This window comes from Cardiocondyla obscurior, linkage group LG27 (genome assembly GCF_019399895.1).
Source record: "Cardiocondyla obscurior isolate alpha-2009 linkage group LG27, Cobs3.1, whole genome shotgun sequence".
Classification (NCBI taxonomy): domain Eukaryota; kingdom Metazoa; phylum Arthropoda; class Insecta; order Hymenoptera; family Formicidae; genus Cardiocondyla; species Cardiocondyla obscurior.
In genome coordinates this window covers 760,559-779,779 of record NC_091890.1, presented here as the reverse complement: position 1 = coordinate 779,779, position 19,221 = coordinate 760,559, and the positions used below count along the sequence as shown (strand labels likewise).

The following is a 19,221-nucleotide window of genomic DNA, read 5'->3' as shown; positions in this document are numbered from 1 at the left end:
CAATTTCATTAAGTAATGTTTTCAAGTTGCAATATATATTACCCTTTATTCATTTTTCTCGTTGTGTATACATTAATATAATACAAAAATAGAATATAAAGCTGAAAAGGAACATAAATCATTTGCTTTTTATGGCATTTGTTAATAAAATATTCTGTTCAACAGGTAATATCTTGCGTCCGGCGCAGATCTTCTAGTAGTATATTGATCTCGTTTTGTGGAACGGAATGTACTCTAGCTCTTGCGCGTGCTCTCGCCGGTAGTCCCACAGGTAGTGGTCGATCACGATCGCGTTGACGTTCGACGGCTTCAGGCCCAGTTTCGAGTCGGCTGCGATCATTCTCCGCACCTCCTCGCAAACCTGCTCGACCGCTTCGATCGATAGCGCTCGTATCTCGACTTCCTCTCTGCTACCTTGTTTCAACGGCTCGTCCGCTTTCAGTTTGCTCATCAGCGAGTCGCTGTAGCGCATGGTGCCGTAGTGCACGAGCACCTGAGGGATCCGATAGTCCGCGAACATCGCGATGCTGTCGACGTCGTGAAACTCGCCAAGGCCGCGTCCCTCGAAGCATGCCCAGATATCGCTTATCAATATCTGTGCCCTCTTGTAGATAGAAATTCTGTGCCCCTCGTAGTCGGCCTCGTCCCGGTACGACTCGAACTCCCTGACAATTAGCTGCAGCAGCTTCTCCGCAGAGTTCTCGCAGGACTTGATACACTCCGCGAACGTGCCCTTGTACTTGTCGACCAAGACCTTCCCGGCTTCGCGCAAGGCCTTGACTCTCTCTTGAATGAGGGGAATGCCGACCTCGCCGTCGCCGCGGAAAATTGTCTCGGCGTCCTGCTGCGTGATCTTCGAGTAGTATTTAGGGTCCCACATCGGCTTCCCTTGATCGATAGCCCGGCTGACAGCGGCGCAGAATGCAAAGTAGCCGGTCTCACCGTTAACCTTCCATTTACTTGCGCCGGTCTCCGTCCAGAAAGAGAAGTTCAACGTATCCAGGACGAATATCCAATCCGCGGCCCTGGGATCGTCAGGTTTTGGGTGAAATTTCATCTGCGAGTAGTTGCCTTCGCGTATCTTACCGGTCTTCAAGCCGTTGAGGATCGCCTGGGCAAGTTTCTTCACGCCTTCCTGCTCGATGAATACGTCTTTCGCCAAGCCGGCGACCAGCTTCGCAGACTCCTTCGGCATTAGCACCATGGTGAGAAATCTCGTTGGATCTATACCTCAATTTATTTTAATTGTCAATTCGACACCAGCTTTTGCGCGTTCTTATTACCGTATTACGCGTCGACAATGGAGTGTGATCTTCAACTGGACCGGTTCCCGTCGGCTTCGCGCTCTTTTTGATATACTATCTGCTTCGTCAAAACGCGATTAAACAAACTATGACATCATCTTCGAGATTTATCGAAATACACAGGACATGTGACGTAAATTATACCTTTTTTGCAACGCCAATGAAAGAATTTGTTTTGTGGTTATATCTAAAAGTTCGAAAGTGATTGGTCAGCGAATTTTAGTTATTTTTTTAGTTATTATGTTGCGTATCCTGCACTAGGAGACCGCGCGTTTTCTAGTTTGCTCGCTCCGCGTTAACACCACGTATAAGGTAAGACCGATTACGAATATTTCAAGGAATATCGCGTCTATCGCTAAAAACGTGGCATTGCTATTAGTTGTTTAAAGTTTAGGAAGACGATTTTACTTGCGCGAGACATGGATACCGATGGCTGCTTGTTAACCTGCACCGTAATCGCAGAATGGTTAAACATACAGGGAACTATCCTGAGGAAGACGAGCCACAGGACGGCGTCGCTGCGCTTGATCCGGAACAACCAGCGCGAAATGTTCGTAGAAGTGCGCGCCGAGAAAGCGAATGCACTCACGAAGCTGCCCCTTAGAAATATATCAGTATTCAATAAGTTCATGACTGAAGGAAAAGCGTCCATCAAGTTTAAGGAACAAAACTGCACACTGTTTTTGTCGAATGCCCCAGCTTCTCAGCTGGTCAATTTTTTGAAGACCATATACGTCAAGCTGACGGGCCAGGAGGAAAAGGTAATTAAGAATCCTTTGCAGGAGAGACTCGTTTCAAATGTGCAACAAGGTAGCACCAAAGAAATTAGTCCTGCTACCAGCACAGAAGTCAACAAAGCGAAGGAGAGAGCCATGGCTGTGTCACGAGCCACTGCCACGACTCCGTCGCCGAGTTTAGCGAAGAAGCGAAAACACGTGCACGAGGATGGAACCAAAGTACCGGCGGCAAAGAAGCTGTACGAGAATCCTGTGTCGGGGGAGCTAACCGAGGAACAAGCATGTGTTCTAAATATGGTGCTTAGCGGAAAGAACGTGTTTTTTACTGGCAGCGCGGGCACCGGCAAGTCATTTCTATTGAGGAAGATAATCTCAGCTCTACCTCCAGCTGTGACAATGGCTACAGCGAGCACTGGAGTAGCTGCCTGCCACATAGGTGGAATTACTTTGCATCAGTTTGCCGGCATTGGTCTGGGTACTGGCACCAAGGAGAGATGCATCCAGTTGGCCTCTCGCCCATCTGCAGTTTCAATTTGGAGGAAAACAAAGCACTTGGTAATAGACGAAATTTCTATGGTAGACAGTGACTTTTTTGATAAGATTGAGGAAGTAGCGAGACACGTGCGTAGGACGGACAGACCTTTTGGGGGAATACAATTGATTCTGTGTGGTGACTTCTTTCAGCTACCTCCCGTATCTAAAACCGACGATACGGCAAAGTTTTGCTTCCAAAGTGAGGCCTGGCAGAAATGTGTTCATTTTAATTTTGAATTGCAGACCGTCCATCGACAGAAAGACGAGGCGTTTATTAAAGTATTAAATAGTATTAGGATAGGTAGAGTTACGGACGATATCGTAAATATTTTAAAAGAAACAGCAAAGCAAAAAATTGAAGGCAACGGAGTATTAGCAACTAGATTATGTTCGCATGTAAAGGAAGCTGATGAAATTAACGAATTTCAGTTAAATGAACTTAAAGGTGAGAGTAAGATATTTACAGCGTTAGATTCTGATAATTCTATGACTTCTATATTAGATCAGCAACTGACTGTACCTGGCAAATTAATCCTTAAACTCGGCGCGCAAGTTATGTTGCTGAAAAATATAAATCTTAATAGTGGATTGGTAAACGGAGCTCGAGGTGTTGTGATTGATTTTAAAAATGATATACCAGTAATTCAATTGAGAAATGGATCTCGGTACGACGCGAAGATGGAAAAGTGGACTATCAAAACTAGTTCTGGTGCGTTTGTATATCGAAAGCAAATTCCCTTAAAGCTAGCATGGGCTTTTTCGATTCATAAAAGCCAAGGCTTGACTTTAGACTGTGTAGAAATGTGCTTGGCGCGAGTATTTAACGCCGGCCAGTCTTACGTAGCGCTTTCACGAGCTCAAAGCTTACAAAGTTTGCGTGTTTTAGAATTTAATAGCCAACAGGTGTGGGCTAATACTACTGTACTAGAATTTTATAAAAAGTTTAGAAGAAATTTACAAGAGATGGAAATGATTCCTCTCGGCAAGAAATCAAAATTACAGCGAAATAAAAAATAATATTTAAATTTTTAATATTGTTCTTATAAAATTTATTGAAAATAATTATTTTATATTAAACTTATTTAAACTTACAGTAACTACACGACAGTTATTCATTTTATTTCATTTCATTAAAGTAAATATCTTCTTTATTTCTATATATGTAACATTTTGGTTCATTTTTTTACAAATATATTAATTTATTGGTGTAGACGGTGATTCCACTAATATTAATAATCGTCGACAGTTATTTCGATGGGCGGTATATAACGCCATGTATGCCCAGCGTTTACAAGCTCCGAATAAAGTACTGGAGAATTCGGAGTAGATTCTTTACTGCTGCATTGAATATCTATTTTGTACTGACCAGCAGTAAAAAATACTACACGACATTCATGATAGGCTCTGCCGTACTCCTGTAACTATTATTCAGTCACGATAAAATAGATAACGTTTAATAAGTGCGTAATAATAATTTATTATATTATGTATTAATACATATATACAGGGTGTCTGACCACCTTGTATAACTGCAAATAACATTTATGAAAGTTGTGACTCACAGTAGGCAGCATGACTTTATTCGCTCCGGCTATAGACAATCTTGTTTCCAATTGATAATTATTAACTCCATTGTGATGATCCTGATAGAAATTAATCGATAATGTAAGATCACTCAGTGGATGCTCCAAGGCATTGCATACGCCAACACCAACGCTAATGCATTCACCTAAAGCACATGACAGTTCTTCTTGCGCTTTAACAATAATATCGTTGATAGTTATTTCTAAAAAAAGAAAACAATGTTGAATTTATTTTAAATAATTTTCAGTATTTTATATGTACGCGTAATATATACACACCCCATTGTAAAGGACTCATTCTGACTAGATCCAACATATCTTGAGTTAAAGTAATGCCAGATAGAGTTGCTTTTCCTGTTGATTCCGTGCCTAATAATTGCCAGCGTAGATCAACTAATGAGGCTATATGCTCGGCACATATTTTTTGAAGTTCACTTGTGTCACCAGTACCATTTAACTATAAGATATTTGAACAGTATTACGTTACGGTACAGTTTCCGAATAGATTGCATTTCCATTATTACCATAGATAATTTATTAAGCGGACATCGATCAACTGGAACGGGAATTCTGCATGGTTCTTTACCTTCCATGTATATACATTTATTTTGCGTATAGTGTAACTCCATTTCGTGATTTGTCATGTTTGACACATCCAGTACAAGATAAAATTGCAATGGCCTAAGAATTTTTAGAATTTTTGTAGATAAAACGCAATATTAAGATACAAATTATATAAATAAATATTATTTTATAAAACATCTCTGCGACTTACGTTTCAGCCGGCAATACATCCCAATTAGTGATCTGTACACTGGGTAGCATCTCAATGGTTATAAAAACCGATGAGATTCTGCAATAGCCGGTTATTAAACCCGCACCTCCTGAATATTTTATTCTTAATTGACCTTCGATAATGTTGGACGTGTGTAAAGGTACTGCAAGTTTTGACAGACGCGTGCTCGCTAAGGAAGAATGACCGGAATGTGAACTTATTCCCGATCTAAAGGAAGATGTAAGTTCGGATTGCCTTTTCGTATGGTGAGATGGAGAACTAAGTCTAGATGGTAACGAACTATGGCCCGATTGCGACATTAAACTGCTTGGCTGACTAAGACAGGTACTACTAGTAATATCTGAAAAATAAATTACGAAAATATTAAAATTTACAAATTAAATTATCTTTATAATATAATTAATAATTATTATGTTACCGTGTCTGATTGAAGGTGCTATAAAATCCGTCACTGCATATAAATATAAAGTAAGACTTGCACTGCTGCCAGGTTGTAAAGGCAATTGCGTCATTAAATTCTCGTCGCTCCATTTAAAAATTTTACTTTCAGTTGCAGCATCTAGAGCGGATTGTACCGATAAATCGACCATTTCGATAGGAACTTGACCAGAGTTCGTTATCGTCACGGTACACTCAGCACTGCAAAAGATCAAAATTATTTTGCGTGAAAATAAGACGAAAGAAACAAAAATTTTGCGGTGCTTGCAGTAAACCTTTACACAAACCTTTCACCGCCGTAGAGCGATATACTAGCGCTCGTAACAATGTTATCGCCGGAACTGAAGCTGGCAGTTTGAGGCAAACTAGTCGCTACATCGATTTTCGGTAAGGCTGGAATGACTTCGACCGTATATTGAGGATGTAGCATACCTTCCATGTATCTCAATCTACAATTAGATTTAACTCCTAATGTATGCGTGCTGAATCCAAGTATTTCTAAATCTCCTACTTCTTTGGGCCTGCCTGCCAACGTAACTGCAATCGGGCCAGATTCAGCGGGCAGGCTAATACTTTCTGGTATCGATTCAAATACCACGCCGTTTGTTAAAAGTCTCATATTGGACACGTGCAGTTCAAACGGTAAAGGATTTATCAGCTGCATCGAGACCTCGCATATATCTCCTTCCACCCACAGGTAATCTATATCATTAATAAATTTTAATAGAGCCGTACAATATTAAATTCTTATTATTAATAATATTCAAGATATGCACGTACCGACTTTGCTCTTCGAAGTATTTTTGCGCTCCAGCGATCCGAAATTAATCGGCGTAAATAAAAATGGGCCGTGATCTTCTTTTACTCTTTCTATTTTTTGAGGCTGTAAATGTGGCTGCATGTTTTTCAAAGTAAACGATTTTGTTTTCGGTATATTTAATAAATTAGCCGGTGGTATGACGGTGCCAGAATCTAAAACCTATTGCAAACGATATCGTTAATTTTATATGAGATAATGTCATTATTCGCGTATTATAATTTTTTAACATACAAGAGGAACTGGTGCACCCTCGCATTGTTGAGACACATTCTTTAATTGAAGCGCGATATCCTTCCGTTCGTTCTGTGTTAAATGATTGTACATCGTTTGAAGTAAAAACGTCAAGTGTCTCGTAGTAAGTGCAGGATTGCCCATTCTGTTGGCGGTAGCGACAAGTTCATTTATTATTTGAATTTGTATAGCCGGCCATCCTCTTTGTCCGCCTAAAAAAAAAAAAAATTATTTTAAGTCGTAAAATAATTTTTAAAACCTTTATAATTTTTATAATTTATATATATATTTTTTTTTTAACCTGGTGGCATATCAACAGGATCCAAGGATAATTTAAATCCAGATGTAGCTTGCAGCATTAAATTATAACATTGCTGCCAGTCTGGATTAGGATTATTTTGCGACACATGACGAGTGGCGGCAAATCGCAAACAGAACGACGCCTTTCTATCAAAACCAAAGCTCGTGTACAGATCGGATAACGTCGTAAATCGATCGATCTGAAATAATATGGTAAGTTTTATATGTTTAAAATTTTTTTTTAATTACGTTAATACTACAATACATACTTTTTCTTGTTCGCTGAGCGTCAAGTTGATTAATACAACATTGTTTAAATATGATGCAGCTTGCAAAGTGCAGTTTTGCTCGATTGAGATTCTTGTAGCTTTAAAACTGGCCTCAGTTTCAATTATACCTGCATATTGGTATTTACTATAATGTACTATAGCCTCACGATATCTCTTCGATATTTCCTCAGGTAATAAAATATGTGGCATGCTGGCCTTTACCATATCTATACTTGGTGGAGACGGCAAAACTGTAGGAGCCTGCGATCCTCGTCTGCGCAATGAAAAAAATAACGTATTAATTTTTATCTTTAAATTAGCTTTTCTCAATAACTTTAATTGCGTGACAAGAGAAAAAAAAAAGACAAATATACCTCTGCTTACTCGGACTTCCTTCTTGCAGGGAAGAATTTCTTTGCAATGGAAGACTTCGACACATATTAGGATAAAGAACTAAGACCGAAGTAGCGCAAAGCCCTTCGTACGCTGCGCCCAACCACAGCCAATCATTAACGGCTTGCAAAATATTAGCGGCAGAATTATAATTATTCAGGGCATCCGCTGGAAGTCCGGCTTGAAGACACAGATCTCCTAAGTGCTTTGTCATGCGACCTACGCATCTCTTCTTATTATTTCTCGACTCGAGATCCAGCCCAATAAAATCTTTCTTCTCAAACGGAGCCAGCAGGAGAGAGACACGGTCTATCTTCTCTCTGGAGCGCTCCAGTCTCTTAGACTCCAGGATCCAGAATAGAAAATTGAGGTACTCAGCTGTTTGCGTCTCCAGATCGGAACATGCCTCGTCCGCGTAGAATATCGCCCGCGTTTTGAAGTTGCCGGGCGTGGTGTAGCCCGGCGGTGGCTCGTGACGACCGTTGGACTCCACGGGACCGAAAAGAATCGCTCGCGAATCGTACAAGGTACTGCTGTACTTCACCTTCAGAGTCTCGTGCAGTCTGCACAGCTCGTTCAGCTCGGTCTGATTGTCGTACTTGCCGAAGGTGATCAACCCTAGAAGTCTCCTGTGCGTTTGGAAGTCCCCCCAGTCGTTGTTCTCCACGGGATGCTCTCGGACGAACCGGGCGAGGATCTCCCGGGTGCCGCCGCTGGAATCGGAGACCGAGAACCGGCTGCCGGCCTTGACGATCCGCTCGCACAGCCTGCCGACCGTCTTCGGCTTGATCTGCGTGCCGACCGGCCTCAGCAGCAGCAGCAGGGCGGCGTGATCGTGGGCGGTCTGCTCGTAATCAGGATGGGACATTTTGTTGTCGGGCACCGGACTCGACAGAATAGCGCTGATAGCCGAGCGCATTTATGCCATCGATTTACTCGACGGTACTCACAGATTTAGTACCTACGTCGCCTTTCAAGCCGACTCCGTCATTTCCCCACGTCGTCGTTGGGCAGAAAACACGCGGCGTTACTTGTCGATGCCACGCAGGTAAGATCTACTCCGCTCATAACATCGTTTATCTGTCACGTCGGCAGCTATCAACAGCTGAAGGTATCGGTTAAAGGTTAGAGTGGCCTGGAGCGCCTGAAGTTGTCGAGATGCGCACTCGCGTCAGCGCGCACAGGCTGGGGAGGAAAAAAGTTCAGTCTGCATAACTGTTTTACTCGGCTCACTTCGCACGTGGTGTGTATGTCTACATATATGCACGTTCCCATTTTCCGGCTGCTCCAGCTCTTGGTTTTAAATGTTAAATTAATATGAAGGATGTATTGACGGGACCTAATTAACGTGAATCGAGATAATTCGTTAGTATGAAGACCAAGCCGACTCGTCACAAGAAGGCGAATGTCTTCCGGGTGAGTAGAATTGAGAGTTAACCTAGTCCGACGCATGTGGCTCTATAAACCCGGCTCTCTTTCCGCAGTTTAAGCCGTTTTCCGAGAGAGTGACGGAGATCGACGTCGATGTCTTCCATCGCGTAGCACATCGGAACGAGGACGACGTTGAGGAGGTTGAGACTTACTTTCACGAAACGCTGCAGAAATGGAACGTCCTCAACCTGACGGACGGTTACACCGCCTTCAAGAAGGAAGTGCGGAACATCATAACGTTGCCCCAATTGCTTCACAAAAAGCAACACGTTATCGATACGCTTATGCTGTATCTGAGAAAACGAGATCCCTTGTTTCTACAGCCAATTTTGGAGTAAGTAGCACGCAGAAATTATAATTAATTTTTTAATTATTATAAATTTATTTTTATTAATTATTATATTTTATTAATTATTAATTATTATAAAATTATTATAAATTATAATGATAAAAAATTAATTAAAATAGTTCTTGTGATTTATATATTTTTTATTTTATTTTATTAATTAATTAATTTTTTTTTTTAGATTAGTAGTAGCAGCAGCAAGGGATCTTCAGAAAGATTTCTACGATTGTTTCCCTGAATTTCTCTCTGAAATAATTTACTTGCTGCAAACGAAAGACGCCGATCAGATAGAATATGCGTTCACCACTTTGGCATATCTGTTTAAATTTCTGTGGCGATATTTGACAAAAAATATAAAAACTGTGGTGCCTTTATTATTACCACTGCTAGGTGACACACAGCCAGTTTATATTAATAGATTTGCAGCCGAAAGTTTTGCGTTTGTAGTTCGCAAAATTAAAGATAAAGATTCCTTCTTGAAATTGATATTACGAATTTTGCAGGACAGAAATGAGAAAGCCAAAGGAAATGAGATACTGGGCTGTGGAAAGTTACTGTTTGAAGTTGTATCTGGCACTACTGGGCAGTTTCATTCATGTGGCGAGCAGATGTTGCTTCTTTATTTCAACGCTCTCCGAGATGAGTCTATTAATCAAACGCTCACTTACGAAGTACTGCAGGAGATTATAACGTGCATACTGCAAAACGTACATCCACAAAAATGTGACGTAATGTGGAATGTTATACTAAAAATAATGGACACGTTTGTCGAGAAGTCTAAGAGTTCGTTAGAATTCTCCGAAGAAAAGCACGCTTTAATTTTATTTCTGCGTCTCGTAAGTATTATTATTAACTGCAAAAATGGAAGGTTTTTAATCGACGCTGCGTCTTTGACAAAAAGATTTGTCGTTATGCTGGACGCGTTTAACGAAGACAGCAGTATCTTGCAAGAAGTTATTAACGTGTCTGTAGCCACTCTCTTGGCATCCAGTGTCAAGTTAATGCAGGAGAATTCGAGTCAGTTGATACTGAAAATTATGGCTGTGAACGATATGGAATTGTTATACTCCTCTGTTGAAAATTTAATACATTATTCTTCATTCGAAACCTTGGTGCTGCCTCATGTACTGCGACGCAGCGTGTCTAACGGATTCGACGGCAAAACGTTGCTTCTACTCGCTAAAATAATCGTCGCAAAAGGGCCACCTTGTCTTAACGGAATAACTTTGGAGAAATGGAAGAAATATATTCTCGATATACGGAATATTGAGACTAAAAGTATCGACTATCTCTCGCAAGAATTGAAAACGTTATCTACCGATACTGTTTCACTCGATGCGCTAAGAATTTTAATAATTTTGCCACATCTAAAGCCATTACGTGAAGATTTTAAAAATATATTGAGAGATGGTTTGTTATTTTTATATAAAAAATTATCAAAGTATGAGAGCGCAAACGATGCTGCGGATATTGACAAAACCGCCTTCATATTTTTATTAACGCTCGAATCGCTGATGCATGTGTCGGAGCCGAGCAGCCTTCACGAGCTTTTAATAAAAGCTGACGTAAATATAATTGATCTTGTTAATTATGACAACGAGTACATCTTAAATGCAGTAGATCTCTGCTTAACGTATTTTTCTGCATCAGAGTATCATGCGAGCTACATAAATTCAGCATCATTTGATAAATTAAACGATAGCATAGTAAAAAAATTTAGTTCGCCTTATAGCAATGTTCGATTGATCGTGGCACATTTATATTCTTTATTTGCTAACGTTGAAGATTTGAAGAGGCCCTCAATGCAAAAGAGTGAAAAGAGTGTTATGGAGCTTGTTTATTTAATAGAAAGTGAATCTGCGACGATACAAAATTATCGCAACAAGTTGTTGCACTTACAAGCTTTAGAATTTCAAGGGCTCGCGATATCTAATTTAAATCAAAAGTATTACGAGTTTCCATTACGATGCTTGATTGGCAATTTGTACGTTAATTTTTCTCTGCTCTGGCAGCCTGTGAGTGCAATTATAGCTACTTACGCTAACAAGGAATGCGCACAATTCTGGCCAACGTTTCTAGCAGAGTTAACATCCAACAATGCGCCGGAGATAGAAAAAAAGTCATCGTTTGATTGCCACGTAATCTCGTCGCTGAAAGCGAGGATCGAGAAGCACGATGACAAGCCTGATTTTGAAAATTACAAGATCCTCCTCTGGAAATGCATGGCCCATTTTTCGCATTACGCTGAGACAAAAAATAGAGACTTAACCGGATTGTACATCGACTTTGTTAACGCAAACTTCTTTAAATCCAACTCCAACGAGGGCAAGTATTGCGACGTTGAAAAGCGCAAAGAGACGATTGATACTAACAACGACACAGATGACGAGAATGAAAGCGACGAAGAACGCAACAAGATTATAAAGATCGCACAAGCGGACGCGATGAAAAGAAGCAACAAGGTGAAACTTCTGCTCGCCCAAATGGAAATATTTAACAAGGTGCAAAATCCAAAAATGATGCACAGAGAGGCAGAGTTGCAGCAGATTTATTTAGACATGATTTCTTCAAGAAACGCCGACGTCCAGAAAGCCGCTCTAAATTGTCTCCTCGCGTACAAGTACAAGTATCTTTTGCCATATAAGGAATCTTTGTACGGTCTGATAGACGAGAAGAATTTAAAAAACGAGCTTGCACGCTTTAAACTGGACCAAGAGAGCAATATGATAGAGCAGGAACATCGCGATAGTCTCATTCCGATTATAATGAGAATTATTTACGCTAAAATGATAATGAAGACCGGTATGAGAACCGGTGGGAAGGCCGGCGGATTTGCACGGAGAAAAATTATTCTACGTTTTCTAGGTGGTGCGCAAGAGGACGAGATGATTGTGTTCGTGAAGATGGCATTTAGACCATTCAAGTCGTACGTATCGTTGGAAGTGGACGAGTCGTTTGATTTGAGAAAATACGCCGGGAATATCGTCGATACCGTCGATTTAAATAACGTCATGCCGCCTAAACGCATGCAGAGCACCGTTAATCTGTTGGCGATTATGATAGAACAATTTGGTGGTAAAATGTCGATGAAGCTGTTGCCGCGATTGCTCAGGATATTAATCTGCGTCTTGGCCGAGGTGAACGGAATTTTACAGAGATCCGGGGAGGTTTACTCGGGATATCTGTCGACGATCAAGAACGTGAGAACCAGCTGCGTCGGTATACTGGCTAGATTCTTCACGCATTTTGAGGACTACAACTGGAAACGGCACGAGATAGACGCGGTCTTTCACGTCGCGATCTTTCCCTTGTTGGAAAAGCTGCCTGTCGAAGGTATACACAGTCCCACGACTTTGCTGAAATTATTCATGGCGTGGAGCCAGAACTCGCGGTATTATCCGTTGTTCGCGAAGCATCAGGAGGACAACAAGTCGATTACTCCTCTTCCGTACATCATACGACTCCTATCGAATTCCAAGACGCATCAATCCGTCGTCAACGCTATTCTAGAAATGATCGAGAAGATGCTGACGCTACAAGACTACGGGAAGTCCAGCGAGAACGCTATGCAGATAGATGATGCACCGTTTTTACCGCTCACGCCGATCCTCGGCGATGTTCTGGAAGTGGAGGAAAAGGTGCTATCGAGCGGAATTAATTACGGCTCCGCTATACTTCTGCCGCACGTTCCTCAGATTCTGGAGTTTATCAAGAACAGACTTAAGAGGTCTAACAGAGGTATAAGCAAGACAGAGTTGATTATACTATCGCGAATCTCTGAATTTGTTACAGACGCCGACACATGCGACACGGTGTTAAAGCTGATAGTACCCGTGCTAATCAAGAAGGCCACATTCGGCGGTAACGAGGAAACCGTTGTAGAATTGCTAACAACTGTGGCAAATCTAATAAAAATTGTGAATAAACCGGAGGTTCATTTACGTTCTATCGTACCGCTGATAGGCTCTGTGTCAGATGTGCCCGCTCGCAAGGCTTGTTTGCAGCTGTGTCGCACCATCGCTGAAAAGTCCGCAGAGGAGCATCGCGAGGCGATGATTAAAGACTGCGAAGTTCTGGCCGCCCTTAACGCATGGGACCGCAAGTGGGTCGAGCAGCCGGACTTTCAAAAGAGACTGGACACTTTTATATTGATCAACCGCATGGCTGAGGAAAATGTGATCAACCTGGAGTTTGGCGTTGCTGTAATATACAACTGTTTCTATTTTTTGAAAACTGAATCGGACCTGGCGATGCGAGATTGCTCCGGCCAGTGCCTGAAGCTCGTCGCAGCGAAATTAGCGAGAGATCACCAGAGCGATATTTTGAACAGGCGTTATTTGTTAGACGACACTATTTTACCGCTTATAAGAAAGGGAATAACGAGCAAGAACGAGGCTGTTCGCTTTCAGTCGATAGCGCTTTTGGGACACATGGCCTTGGAATGCGCAGATGTACACCCCGTTTTGCGAGACTTGTCACTGCTCGCCAATAAAATCGACCCTGAGGTCGATTTCTTTGAAAACTTGCAGCATTTGCAGCTGTACAGGAGAGCTCGCGCATTACTGAAATTCTGCACGCTCGCTAAGACACTGCAGAAGCCGTTTAATCCTAAAACGTTGACGCAGTTTATTCTTCCCCTCTGCCAGTCGTATTTGTGCAATGAGACTTTTATTCACAAGAACAGTCTCGTTGACGCCGCAATTGAGACCGTTGGTATGGTGTGCAAGCTGTTACCATGGCATCATTATGAAATTATCTTGAAATATTATTTAAACAAGTTAAGGACCTCCACAGAATTCCAGAAGCAAGTTGTCAGAATAGTAGTGATAATATTAGATTCTTTCCACTATGATCTTTCAAAATACAAGCCGGCGGAGAAAATTGCGGAAGCTACATCGACGGGGAGCAAAGATAACGCTGCTCTCGTTGCTGAAAACAAAGCAGCAAATGATACAAAGATCGGGGAAGATGAGAATCTTGAGAACACGGAGCAGGAAAATGAGGAAAAATTGCAGGAAGCACTAAACGATGAGAATGTTGAAGGCGTTGAAGAAATAATTGAGAAGGACCGGGATACGATAAAGGAGAACGTGCCGATAATTGAAAGGCAAACGTTGCTTTCTCAATACGGCGCGAAGAAAGTGGTGTTCAGCATATCGAATGGATTGCTGTTTCAATTGCATCGGTCTATTATGGCAAAAACTCGGCAAGACAGCAGTCACAAAGTCAACAAGAAAAAGACTGCCTTTGAAACTGAGGAGGATGATTTGCTGAGAGTTCCCATTGCTCTCGCGCTCGTTAAATTACTACAGAAAATGCCCGAGAATCTTTTGGACGCAAATCTACCTGGGTAAGTGATATCGGAAATATTTTGCATTTTTTTATTACGCTTTAAATAGTGCTTTATTCAAACAGCAATACTTTTAGATTTTACAAAATCTTGAGAAAAAAAAAATTGGAGGAAAATATTCAACAGTTGTTTAGTGCGATTGTGTAACACGTGTATTTTTTTTTTCAGAATTTTTATGAAACTATGTACGTTTCTTAAATCGCGCCTGGATTCGGTGCGACGTGCGACTCGTGAAATACTACAGAAAATTATGATAACTCTAGGACCGAAGTATCTTCATCATCTTTTGAAAGAAATGAATACACTGTTAACGAAAGGCTTTCAAGTGCACGTTCTCGTGTATACAATACAGGCCGTATTACTTGCATTGAAGCCTTACTTTCAGAAATTTGATATCAATGATAATTTACAAAGCATTCTATCTGTAAGTGCTTTATTTAAAATATTTCACGTAAAATTTTCTATATATATTTTATTGTATTAGACAGCAATCTTTTATATTATTATTTATTACGTATTTGTAATGTTACATTATATTATAAAATAATTTTTACACAGGTGTGCAAGGTGGATTTATTTGGATTAACCGCGGAGGAAAAAGAAGTAGTTGGCATTATTAAAAACGTATCCGAGGCAAAGAGCACTAAGAGTTTCGATATTTTTCACATTTTGGCGGAGTTTATTACAGAATCTTGCTTATTAGATTTAATTCTGCCGTTGAAAGAAATGCTGTTGAAAACGCACTCGCATAAAACGATACATAAAATCGTAGAGTGCCTTCGAAATGTTACTTTGGGATTGGCAGATAACATTTACATACCGTTGGAACAACTGCTCATATTCCTTTACGGTATTATTTCGGAAAGCATACCATGTCTTATGCCTGAAAAAGATAAAAAACTTGCGGAAGAACAGCAGAAAGGCGAAGCGAAAGCTCTGGCACCGCAGCAATCGAATTATTTTCTTATACCAGCCGAACCGAAAAACAGAATGGGTATTAAAGTTACTGCGAAGACTACCAAACATGCCAACGTTCACGTAATTATAGAATTTGGTCTGAAACTGTATCACATATTGCTGAAACGGGACAAAGTCTCCAGTGCGGAGTATAAACATTATTTAGAACCGTTCGTGATAGTTTTAAGCGATTGCTTGAAGTCTCAACACGTTAAACTGTGCACTTTAGCATTGCAATGCTTAAATTGGATGGTTAAAATGAATCTGGATTCAATGCAGACGTCAATAACGGATATCTCTACTTCGATGTTCAGTATTCTGCATAAATATGCCGCCGCGGGATTAAGCAAAGGCGATAATTTCGATCTCGTGATGGCCACGTTCAAATGCATGTCCGTGGTCATCCGCGACGTAAAATACTTCACCATCGATGCCGATCAATTAAGGATTCTTATTTTATACGCCGAGCAAGATTTACACGATAGCGATAAGCACGCCACTGCGTTCACCTTACTTAAAGCTGTGATACATCGAAAGATGATTATCGACGAAATGCACACCGTCATGGAGAAAGTAGCGATGCTGAGTATCACTTCGGAGCTGGAGCACGTTAAGTCGCAATCGCGCTCTGTGTTCTACTCTTATCTCATGAATTATCCGCTTGGCAAGCACCTAGATAAACACATATATTTTTATCTCACTCAGTTGAGTTACGAAATGCAACCGGGTCGATTGAGCGCCCTGGAGATGATTCACGCAATTGTCGTGGGATTTCCATTAAAGACTTTAACAAGAAGAGCGGAAATTATATTTATAATGACTGGCACGAGATTAGTAGACGACGACGATCCAACTTGCCGTAAACTTTGTGCGAAATGTATAAAAGAAATGCTCGTGCGGATATCTTTCAACGATAAGAATAAACTATTCGACAAATGGCCTGTTAAATGGTTAAATGACCCCGAAATAAAATATCGGACTTTGGCGGCACAGTTATGCGGCATATTCGTGACCGTAGAGAAAAGTGATTTTGATTCGCGACTGCCGCAAGTTCTGCCGCTGTTATTAAAGCAGTTTCACGCAAAATTCTCCCTCGCAAGTGATACGAAACTTGATAAGTGCATGGAATCAGATTATGCAGTTTGCTCGCAAGAAAATTCTAATTTAAAAGAAGAAAGAACGAAAGATCATCATATAATTCAAGTGCTACAATTATTATTAAAAATAGCACATCACACATCTTTTCTTACAATTGAAAAGCACAAAGATTTCATCGATTCCTTTGCTGGTATTTATTTATATGTTATTTTTTATCGAAACGTTAGAAAATTATTTTTGATAAATATTGTATAATTTTATTTTATTTCAGAATATAGCCAGGATTTATTGGCGCATCCGCATTTGTGGGTTCGATTAGAGGCAGCTCAACTAATCGGCTTTATTTTGGCCACTCTTGACGTTGAGAAAATCGTGGAACTTTTAAATAATCCAGAGAGCGATACAACGCATAAGGGTTACATGTATTCAAAACCCAGTGATACTTTAAAGAGTTTGATTCTGGATTTAGTCGCACAATTATATCCAGATATGACATTCGAGCAATTAGCAGATCAAGTTGTGAAGAATCTAATCTTTATTGCAAAAATATTAAAGTCGGTTTCAGGGTCTGTTGCAAAAGATCACGAGCAAGGTGACGAAAGTACGGCAAAAAATAGTAATAATTTATCTCTTCTTTGGCTTATGAGGAGATTAAGAAGAGCTATTAATATAGAAATTACGCAAGCTCCCAAATCAACATCAGTGGTAAGAATGGCTTTATTAGACTAGAAACTATGCGGGCTGTTTTTAAGAAGATCCGAATTCGCGCGCGTTATTACATTCGTGGATATTAGTTAATTATAATTGAGTGATTTACGGCTGACAGCGTGTTATCAATTAATTTACATTTTTCCGATTAGCTTCGGTTACGTTATTTTCCGTTAAAGTATTTAAGATTATCTCGTAGCACTTTAAATAACTCGACGCTATATTACAGTTTTTATTTTGTAATGAGTCACTAATCATTAACATTATCACGCGACTGACGAACGACTAAAAAGAATGTCGGTAGATTATTGCGACAATTTTTTTGCAATTAATATTAAAAAGCGCGACAAACGATTATTTGTTGTATAAATTTGCATTTTCGATATTCGTAGCGTTGTTTACTTCCACTAAGTTTTCCTCGAGTTCTTCCCTTAAAATATAAAAAAAAGAAACTCTTATTTATCGCGATTTCGAAATCAATTGTCACTTTCGAGCTCTCATATGTTTTTTTTTATGTTTAAAAATGAATAATATGAATGATATTCTTTCAGAGAACTGCAACGTTCAAGTTTATTGCTGGTATCGTGACCGCAGTGCCTATGGAATATTTAAACTCAATACTTTTTAATTTGATGTCTCCGTTAGTACGGGAAATGACTACGACGGAAGAAGCAAATGTTGAATTGCGTCGGCTTGCCAAAGAAGTAGCTGCAATGATCAAAAAGTCTATAGGAAACGAAGAATATGTTAAAATATTAAATCGAGTACAACAAAAGTTGGATATTAAAAAAGCGGAAAGAAGAAAAGTTCGCGTGCAACAGGTAAATTTATTTTTACATTACAAAATATTTCTATTTATGAATATAGTAAAAATAAAAAAAAATATTCGAAAGAATTGTATATATATTATTTTTCCACACAGTTTGTGACTGATCCTGAATTAGCAGCTAAACGTAAAATAGCTAAGCAACAAAAGAAAAAGGAGGCAAAAAAAAGGAAACTAGACACTCTAAAGGGAAGAAAAATAATTAAAAAACGTAAAAAGAAAGAATTAGATAATGATTTATAATTAATGTAAAATATAATATAATTAATTATAATGTATAATAGTAGATTAAATAACAAATTTTACAATTTAAATATAAATTATGCAAAAAAAGAATTTAGCGGATCGTTTTTTTCATTTTGTAAATATATATTTATCTAAGTATGCGTTATGTGTAATGCATTAGACATTAGACAAGATGTCTACTGTATATTTTGATATTTTAATAAAAGTTGGTGCGTGAAGAGAAGACTTAATACAGATTGACGTATTGATGTACGAGGGGAGAAAGGCTCTTTGTATCGAAGAAAATCTACCATATCAATTTCTTACAACTGTGAGAGAAATCGAGTAGGATCTTCCGAACAGCATGTTGTAATTTTCTAACACATTTACATTACAAGTACAGAATATTCAATTCTAATAATTGTAATGATTATCATGAGCTTGTTTTTTTGTTTTTTTATTTTCAAACGTATCGTGCACAGTAATCGAGGAATAATATTTTACAAACTTTAACAATGAAAAATAAGGGATAAATTAGCAACAGCAAATAAAGAAAACCTTGAAACAAGATAACAATCTGGACATTTTGCTTTGCAATTAAAATACAGTATTGAATAATGTACAGAGATAAAGCATATAAAAGAACAAGAACATTGTTGAACTGAAATAAAGTTACTGTCATCTCAAAGGCTTAATTAAATCGCAAAATTAATTAAAGGTAAGAAATAAATAAATAATATCTTTTTTTTTTTAAATAATTCGAGCATTTCTATTTCTTCTGATTTCATCGCCTCGCGTGCTATCGTCGACTTCATAGTAGCATTACGTAATCGTTTTAATTTTAATTTTTATCGCGTAATTTCAGTAATTTTATT

General features: G+C 39.4%; 4 protein-coding genes across 4 annotated transcripts; 2 read left to right on the top strand and 2 right to left on the bottom strand.

Moving 5' to 3' along the window:
- Positions 1-26: 26 nt before the first annotated feature.
- On the bottom strand, positions 27-1,437 carry LOC139112252 (queuosine 5'-phosphate N-glycosylase/hydrolase). The gene is made up of 2 exons (XM_070673158.1): positions 1,284-1,437; positions 27-1,224 (listed from the first exon to the last, which is right to left on the bottom strand). Exon 2 carries the CDS (start codon positions 1,202-1,204, stop codon positions 194-196), a length of 1,011 nt encoding a protein of 336 aa, XP_070529259.1. The 5' UTR covers positions 1,205-1,224; positions 1,284-1,437; the 3' UTR covers positions 27-193.
- Positions 1,438-1,483: 46 nt separating this feature from the next.
- On the top strand, positions 1,484-3,631 carry Pif1 (Pif1 DNA helicase). Its single transcript, XM_070673149.1, has 2 exons — positions 1,484-1,616; positions 1,694-3,631. Exon 2 carries the CDS (start codon positions 1,724-1,726, stop codon positions 3,590-3,592), a length of 1,869 nt encoding a protein of 622 aa, XP_070529250.1. The 5' UTR covers positions 1,484-1,616; positions 1,694-1,723; the 3' UTR covers positions 3,593-3,631.
- A 39-nt stretch (positions 3,632-3,670) lies between these two features.
- On the bottom strand, positions 3,671-8,514 carry Brun (trafficking protein particle complex subunit brun). The gene is made up of 12 exons (XM_070673148.1): positions 7,387-8,514; positions 7,013-7,286; positions 6,745-6,943; positions 6,444-6,655; positions 6,173-6,371; positions 5,680-6,094; positions 5,373-5,593; positions 4,934-5,294; positions 4,683-4,839; positions 4,438-4,615; positions 4,138-4,361; positions 3,671-3,996 (listed from the first exon to the last, which is right to left on the bottom strand). The coding sequence occupies exons 1-12, from the start codon at positions 8,322-8,324 to the stop codon at positions 3,805-3,807; spliced, it is 3,570 nt and encodes a 1,189-aa protein (XP_070529249.1). The 5' UTR covers positions 8,325-8,514; the 3' UTR covers positions 3,671-3,804.
- An 82-nt stretch (positions 8,515-8,596) lies between these two features.
- LOC139112245 (small subunit processome component 20 homolog) lies at positions 8,597-18,596 on the top strand. The gene is made up of 8 exons (XM_070673147.1): positions 8,597-8,821; positions 8,890-9,170; positions 9,364-14,532; positions 14,701-14,956; positions 15,091-16,777; positions 16,859-17,292; positions 17,847-18,116; positions 18,218-18,596. The coding sequence occupies exons 1-8, from the start codon at positions 8,777-8,779 to the stop codon at positions 18,362-18,364; spliced, it is 8,289 nt and encodes a 2,762-aa protein (XP_070529248.1). The 5' UTR covers positions 8,597-8,776; the 3' UTR covers positions 18,365-18,596.
- The last annotated feature ends 625 nt before the right edge of the window (positions 18,597-19,221 follow it).